At 35.1% G+C, this 8,824-nt stretch overlaps 1 protein-coding gene across 1 annotated transcript; it reads left to right on the top strand.

Moving 5' to 3' along the window:
• The first annotated feature begins 4,210 nt into the window (after positions 1 to 4,210).
• Positions 4,211 to 6,653, top strand: LOC106913860 (cornifelin homolog A-like). Its single transcript, XM_088005241.1, has 4 exons — positions 4,211 to 4,465; positions 5,520 to 5,599; positions 5,688 to 5,848; positions 5,923 to 6,653. The coding sequence occupies exons 2-4, from the start codon at positions 5,533 to 5,535 to the stop codon at positions 6,106 to 6,108; spliced, it is 414 nt and encodes a 137-aa protein (XP_087861367.1). The 5' UTR covers positions 4,211 to 4,465; positions 5,520 to 5,532; the 3' UTR covers positions 6,109 to 6,653.
• Positions 6,654 to 8,824: the final 2,171 nt, after the last annotated feature.

Raw genomic sequence — 8,824 nt, 5'->3', positions numbered from 1 at the left:
TCTTGTTTTATACCTATGTCTTATTTTGCAAAAAATATACCATAAAATTTTGTATTACTGAAAGTTTGTGTTACTTAAAATTTTATTTATGATGCATACAATTTTGGTAAATAAAAAAAGTACTCCAATAAGAGTCACATTAATTAATTATATTTTATGATAGTAGTAGAATAGTAGAAAAATACTGTAACTGTTTCTGGTGCATTTTTGGCTCCTCAATTTTCTGACTTTAAGCTTATGAGAGTTGCTTTGTGCAATTTTTAACTGTTGGTTAAATAATTTGTTCTATAGATTTTGTTTTTTAATGTCCTTTTTTTAACCAGGTAAACTCAGTTGAGATCTAGATATCATTTTCAAGAGGGAGGGACCTGGGCAAAAATCTGCAACAGCCTAGATACAGTTTGTTTATTATTATGTAACATCTACTCAATGCTTTAAACATATCCTTTTTACCCAGGGGTCAGGCTATAGATTGATTATTGATCAGATTTGATTGATTGTGCTTGCAAACCAATATAACAAAATGATAAATTACTTATTGAGAATTATTTGCACATGGTTGTGTATAAAATAAATTAATCTGAATTACTGTAAAACTAGGAAATATATATATGTTTACATAATACACTTATTTCTTTTGTATCTTAAAATAACTATTTCTTATCAAAATATAAACAATTAATACAAAAGTATGATGATAATAATAACAGTAGTAATAATAATAATAGCAAATTTAAAATCTTAATTCTTGTATATAATCATAAAGTTGTACTGTTGGGAAATTCAATTAACTTAGAAATTGTTTTCCAAAGCAAGAGTTGTAATTCTGCCTAATGAACACAAGGTGGCAGTGTTTTCTAGACACTCCAACAAATGGGAGCCCACAGTTTTAGGTGTGATGACAAGTTGTCTCTGAATGTTGAACCTAATTTGACAACCAGGTGATTCTGTGAGCCAAACAGAAATGATCAAGATTTCAGACTGATGTTTCAGACCAAACAGTTGGATCCGATTTAAGGAATGGTGTGATGCCTTCTTGACTTTTAAAATACTTCTAATACATATAGCAAAAAAAAAAAAAAAAAAAAAAAAAATAATAATAATAATAATAATGATAATAAGAATAATAAAACCACAAAGTAATAATTTGGTTACTTAGATTATGTGGGGGCTGCACAGTGGCGCAGTTGGTAGAGCTGTTGCCTTGCAGCAAGAAGGCTCTGGGTTCAATTCCTGGCCCCTGTCTTTCTGCATGGAGTTTGTATGTTCTCCCTGTGCATGTGTGAGTTTTCTCCAGGTTCCCCAGTTCCCTGGAGATAGGCACCAGCAACCCTCCTGACCCCACTGAGGGACAAGGGTGTAAAGAAAATGGATGGATAGATTATGTGGCAATTCTCCAAACAAATGAAGGATTTCAGAAAACAATTTGTTTGGAAAAGTTTTTACATGAGCAAACAGTTAAAAAAAAAAAACAAAACCAAATAAACATGGCTTCTAAAAGCTCAAACAAGCATGCAATTTAATTCTGACAAAACAATTAACAGCTTACATTACATTCAAGGCTATGTCAGTGATTAAATTTTCTTACAGTATCAAATGAATATGAAGATGTTGCTGAGGCCTTAATTATCTCAGCATTGTACAGTCTTACAGCAACCCCAGAAAATGCTGATTCACAGTACTGCGTTTGCTGTGCTGTGATAGGTGTTAAAAAAAGGTGTTTTGGAACACTGAGCACTAGAATCTGAATAGATCATCTTCATGGAGATGGAGAGACGATTTTTTTAGCTTTAGTTTCCTGTTAACAATGGTATCTTTTTTTTCTTTTTTGAGGAGGCACAATGTAAAACTCATGTGTTAAAGCCAAAGCTTGGGGGCCAAATGTGACCTGCCACAACTTTTTATGTGACCATTTAGACTCTAGAGGGCCACATAAATAGTCTTCAACATAGTAGTTTGCATTTAAGCATTATCAAATCAAAGCAGCATTTTTTGTCTATACACTGACCAGTTACAACAATTTGAAAATATGTTCAATATTATTCAACTTTAAGAAGTACACATTGAATGTAAACACTATTTATTTTAATATAGCATATGTATGTATGTCTTTTATATTTTAACAGTTTATTAATGGGTAATTTTATCAATACATTCTGCTACAACCGGCCCTTTGAGGACATTCATGATATTGACATGGCCCAAAATGAAAATTACTCTGACACCCTTCCTAACATCATGTATCAATGTTGAATGTTTTAGAAAAAGGAGAAGTTTTACAAATTTCTAGTCAGATCGTCAGCACAGATGTAGACATACAGGAAAATATAAGATTCACTCCAAAAATAGTCCCGTTTTTTGGTGCATGAAGTATCTCTCATAGATATGAGATATCTCTACGAAAGATCAAGGAAACAGTTTCCTGTACTATCGCATATTTTATTGCATTTTTGCTAGTTGACAGAGTTTTCATTGCAACTGTAATCACCCTATTGAAGTGTTTACAGTTTGTGGCTGAACTTAAGCATCTGACTGGGAAACTAGTCTATTTGACTGCTTTTTGGATGCAAGCTCTTGTAAGATGTTGCTTTTATTGATTTAACTGAAAGTGCCATGCAGTGACCAGAAATTAATTTATTTTTCTTTATTTGGTTTTCATGTTGCTATGGATTCTGGTGCTGTCTCTGCCTTGCCTGCACTGTTTCTGGATGATTTGGAGAAAGCCACTGTCTCCCTTTATTTGGCATTTCAAGTCCTGCTGAATTCACCGGCTGTGGGAAAACGCTGTCGTTCCCCCAGCAGCACTGTCTCTAACGGCTTCATTTCAGTTGCAAAGAAGCCCTTTAGACTTAAGCAGATACACAGTTACAAATTAAATACCATTTTAGTGTGCTCGTTTTTCAGGTTTTCTCTGTAAAGTCATTGCTGTTTTCTGTTTCTGCATTTGGTGCACCTGCTGTCAAATGCATCGAGAGCTAAAATATCGCAAACTAACTTCTTTTGTCATCAATGTGCAGTCGCAAACTGTTCTCATCCAGAATCCTCCTGGCAAGATGACACAAGCTCCTCTAGCTTGTTTTGTGTAAAATACTGACACTTGGAAACAACTTTCTATGTACTCATCACTGATACAGATATTAGTGTTAATTCTTTTAAGTATAATCAATTAGTTATCAGAGAAATAAATCTCCACTATTTATTAACTTAAGATTTTTATGCAAGAAAAAATTCTACATACTGCTTTAATAAACAGTGATCGCTATATGTACCATATTTTCTGCACTATAAGGCGCACCTAAAAACCTTCAATTTCCTCAAAAGCCGACAGTGCGCCTTATATATGGACCAATATTGAGCCACAACAGGTCTAGCACCTACAGTAAGCAGCCGCTGACTCAATTTTCGCCCATAGAAGAAGAAGCGCGCGGTGCATGCTGGGATAGTTGTCAGAACGCTGGTTTGTTAATAAAGTTTGACTGACCTATCTACCTACCAACCGTCTAGAATCAGGTCGTCTGCAGGCACCACGTTCTCCACCAACATGCTGTGTGCGAACGGAGAAGGGTGACCATCGTCCGGCCACGCCCCAGCCCAGTCGCAGAAGGCTCTCCTCACCAACCGGAGTCGGACTGTTTTGTTGACATTCTTTATGTCAACAAAGTGGCTTTAGACATTCACCCGGGGTGCTTCCAGTAGGGTTACCAAGGGACCAGCCCCTATACATTTAAAGCCGGGGGGTGGGGGGAAAGAGAGACAGAGACTGCGGTGGCAGCGTGTCGGTTGGTCTGTGTTACCCAGAAAGCAGTTGGGCACAATATCCCAACACCGTGAGTGAAACAATGACTGGCCTACTATGTAAAGTACTCGGGGACCAATTCTTTATTATTACACATCCATATTTGTAGAATACGGAACAAATCCCGTCCGGTATAGGTTCAGTACGGGACGGGTGGCAACTCTAACTGTAGTGTCTATTCTATGTCCCTTATAATGTAGTGCGCCTTATATATGAAAAAAAGTTTTAAAATAGGTCATTCATTGAAGGTGCATCTTATAGTGCGGAAAATACGGTACTGATGCATTTAAGCCTTCCAATTTAAACAACAAAAAACCATATTATATTACATTATATTATATTATATACTAAAGTGGAAAGAGTAAAAAGAAAAAAAATCAATCTTTGAATATTACAACAGGTAGGTGTATATGTTGCAACAAAACAGCAATTTCAACAAGGAACAGGAAACAAACATTTGGAAAATTATGGCTATGTCATGCAAATGAATACACCGTTGACATTTCTGAAAAAATTAGACTTCCTAGTATTGCTGTGGTTGTTAAGGTTTTTTTTTTTTTTGGCCAAACTGTTAAAAAGCATCTCATCATATCACACACATTCTGTGGCAGCATTCTGAGTGATTGCCAGACTTTTGAACGTGGACAAAAGCTTATAACAGTTTGTCAGGTAAGATTTTTCTATTCTCTAAATAAATCTTGACAGCTTTAAGTAGAATTCATAAAATTATAAAATAGCTATACATTCATCGTGCTGTTTATAATTTATTATGAAAACATTTCTTATAAGAATTTGCATTTATCATTTTGATAAATTTCAATGACGTTTAAATAAAAACGACAGCACTATTGGAAATTTAATTTGTATTGTTTTCTCTGCTGGGGCCTCTCATAAAAGACTCAACCTTTTGTGATTTAAACTGGTGAGCTATACTGTTGTGTTTGCACGTAATTCACAATGAATTAAATTCAAAAGGTAGTAGTACTGTAGAGGGTAGTAACTAATTACTTTTTCTCAGTTACATTTACCTGATTCATTATTTTATTATTATTTTTTTTTTACAAAAACATACCGACTAGTTTTGCTACACTGTACTTTACTTTTACTTGATTAATATTACTACTTCTCTAGAGTAAAATTTCTGGATACGCTCCCAACTGGATTACTAACTGGAGTAAATGAACAAATTTGCAGTAGATACAGACACACAACAGTTTATGTTAAAGTGAGACTTGTTTGAACAACAGGTTTGGTTAATCTAAAGTTAGTTTTGATCAGCTGAGCCTGCTGAAACATTTGAAGGTCGAAAAGATGCAGAGTGTACTGTCACTGGAAGTTTTGACAATATGCAATACCTATAGCATTAATATATTTTATATTGAAAAAGATAACTTGGAAAAGTTCCTTCAGCCTTAATTTGTTATTTTGCAATTATAATATGTCTTTTTAAATCCGTTTAAAAAATACAAAACTTTGCACATAACTTTACACATTTTCTGTTTGATGGCATAACTGTTAATGTTATCATTCAATCAGTTACTTAACACTTGAGAATCTACCTCATCAAATACTTTGTTTACTCTTACTTGAGTAATTTCTTGGACAGATGCTTCTTACTTTTACTTGAGTAAAAATATGTGTAAGTCGTGCTACTCTTCCTTGAATACAATTTACCCATCTCTGGTTAAATGTCAACTAAAAATTAAACTGATCTTCATTTTAGGTTCTATCATCTGATGGCAGACCAACCCCTGACTGACTGGGACAGTGATCTCTTTGACTGCTGCGAGGATGCACAGACTTGTAAGAGTCCATCCTTGTTTCTTATACATCACTACAAGGGCTAAATACTTATAATATCCCATGATTGATGTGTTTCTGTGTTTTTCAGGTTGCTATGGTTTCTGGTGCGGGCCATGCCTTGCCTGCACTGTTTCAGGCAGATTTGGAGAGAGCCGCTGGCTCCCCTTATGTGACATGTGTGTTGATAAAATGATCTCTCCAGCAGCCCTGTCTCTAAGAGTCGCCATGAGACACAAATATGGTATCAAGGTATGGCAAGATGAGATATGAATGACATACATGCCCAACAAACAATAAAACTGTTTCATTGTGTTCCTTTGTAGGGTTCACTTTGCAAGGATATTGTTGCGACCAGCTGCTGCCCAACATGTGTCTGGTGTCAGATGTACCGCGAGTTAAAACATCGCAAAAAGTCCCCCGTCGTCATCAACATGGAGGTGCAATCTCCTGTCAACATGCAGCCTCATCCAATGATGGCAGTTCCTCCTCAGCCTGTTTTCAACAGATAAGCAGAAATCATCCAGACTTCCTTTTGATTTTTATCATCATCACAATATTTAACATTATTATCACCATTGCAAGATATTTAAATTTTATGTATCTTAATTTGAACAGAACAAATAGGTTCAGCAAGATCTAGAGAAATTCATCCATGTGTTTATCTTTGGTCGCATTGATTACTGCAACAGTGTCTTTACAGATCTGCCTAAAAAAATCATTTTGACAGCAGCAGCTGATAGAGAACGCTGCTGCTGCTCCTCCTGTTCCCATTAAAACCAGAAAAATAGAGCACATCACCCAGTCCCTAAGTCTGGAGGCTAATAATTTGAAATTCCTTCAAGTCTAGACTGAAAACCCACTTGTTTATAATTGTTTTTGAAACATCATAATATGAAACATTAATCAACATTCTTATGTGTAATGATGGCACTTAAAATATAACCAATTGTTGCCTGTGTGTTCTCTGACTTTGTAGTTTTGTCTTTTTATGATGTAAAGCACTGAACTACCTTGTTTCTAAAACGTTCCATACAAATAAACTTGATTGACTTGATTGGTTGTCTAGTTCTTGAGGCAGGTCTTTGTGCATCTGGACTAAGAACAATTAATTCATAAGTTCATCTGACATTCTAACACAAGGTCAAAGTCTTACACAAAATACCTACATAGGCTAGAAAGTTGTAAGTTTAGCAACTGACAAAACGTAAGCATTGAATTTATCTGCTGGAAAGTGAAAATTTTCTTTTAACACAATTCAGTTTAAGCCAAAGCCACTACAATTCTCTCTTGAACTCCTAATATAGTGCCTGTGGCAGACTGAATACAATGTCCACATTATTTTAAAAGTTGCATTGGAACATGCGTCCCAGCAGCAGCGTCCCTATTTGCCTGCTGATTTGGGTGTCAACTTTACATATGGGCTTGGCTCAGGTGACCTAGTTTGTTGTCACATTAAAAACAGAGTATTTAGTGTGAAAAAAAAGTTCTTGTAGTATTAAAATAAATTATGCACTTGTTCAAAGTTGGATGAAGAAATGTTCTAAATGTAATAATTTTAGTGAATAGAACATTTATTGCAGTCTGAAGCATGTTAACTAAAATTTCAGGTGTCTTAAGGAAGTCTTCTAAGCTCTTTATTGTTTTATATTCAGTGTAGCATGAACTGTGTATTAGAAGACATTCTTAACTTGGGAAGAAAAACAGTAAATTAAAGGGTCATTGTGCCTTCACCCGGACACAATCACAAGTGAGCTGCAAGATGACCATTCCAATCCACTGAGCCACAGTAGACACTCCTTTGTTCTAGTCATAAATCAACAAAAACAAAGGAGTATCAGCTTATTTTTTTTTCCTTTTGGAGTTTTAAAGTGAAACTCCAGAAAGCAAACTGTGCAAGTCAAAAGGCAAATGAATAGTAGCAACTGGAATGTGTATGCAAATGTTGTACAGTCCCAAAAATATTTAGGAAAGATTAGCATATTTCCAAAGCATAGGGCTTAGACGTTCTTTGCATGTTCCTCAATGTTCTAAATCAGTCAGCCATACACAAACACACCATACACAGCCAGTTTTCTATCAAAACACCTTCAAGCGATAGCAAGATTTTGGATAAGATTTGGACCACAGTCTGCAGATTGGTCAGGTAAAACTGTATTTGATTATTGGAAAGTCTGATGTATTTTTAAAACATAGAAACCGTTTTCTCATAAATAAGATTTTTTTGTACTGCAAGACACAAAACTCTTTCCATACACAGAAAAAATATATTGCTGCATAGCTTTGACTGTCCTCATTAGTGATGAAGACATTACTGAATGTCATCACTAATAAAAGACAGTAATAAGGGCAAGTTTAGAACTATCACCTAATAAAAGTGTTATGGTATTTATAAACAAAAATGTATTTATGATCAAACTGCTTTTACATAATATAGAAAAGTACCGATTATTTGAAATGCTGCTAAAGTTTTAGACTGAATGAATTCAGCAAAGATTACAGCTAGAATGTAATCTAGCTGTAATCCATTACAGCTTCATTACATTCTAGCTGTATTTGGAATGCATGCATTAATTTTAAATTAATGCATGTGTCATGGGATGCAGAATAGTGTTGTAGTACATGCCTGCTGAGAACTGCATGCCCTATTGTGGGAACGCTCATCGCTCTAAACTCCTGCACATTGATGAGAAAACGGACTGATAAAGGACTGAAGAGGCAACTTTTAAAGATATTCATAACATTATCATGTTTAACCATGTAAGCCCTAAAACAATGGGTCTTATTTTGCAGATTAATTCAAATAAATACGGTTTTGACACCTTAATTGAGACATGCGAATTGAATGTTTTACAGTGAGTGTCAGATGAATATGTTCTCTGTTTGTAATTCCCCGCTTTTTCTTTTCACAACATAATAGCTTAATTCATGACAAAGTAGAGGCCTATTTTATATCACCCTTAACTGTAGTTATTTTATATCACTCTTAACTGCAGTCTATTAATGTAAGAGGGGATGCATTTTAATTTCTGAGCCTGCTAATATCTGCGTTGCCTGTCTATTGTCCTATTGGTATGAAACTTATAACAGTAGCTAAGAGATTAAGTGTAGATGTAGAAAATAATCTTTATGTAGAAAAGGTTATTTCACTCTTAACTCTTTATTTCTCCATGTTATCAGGGGGATGCATTTTTTGGCAAATCAAATTATTAGCTTGCCAATATCTGC

This window comes from Poecilia mexicana, unplaced genomic scaffold (assembly GCF_051168715.1).
Source record: "Poecilia mexicana isolate PSO_F unplaced genomic scaffold, ASM5116871v1 scaffold_4, whole genome shotgun sequence".
Classification (NCBI taxonomy): Eukaryota; Metazoa; Chordata; class Actinopteri; order Cyprinodontiformes; family Poeciliidae; genus Poecilia; species Poecilia mexicana.
The sequence above is the reverse complement of the archived record's forward strand: the minus strand, read 5'-3'. Positions and strand labels throughout refer to the sequence as shown.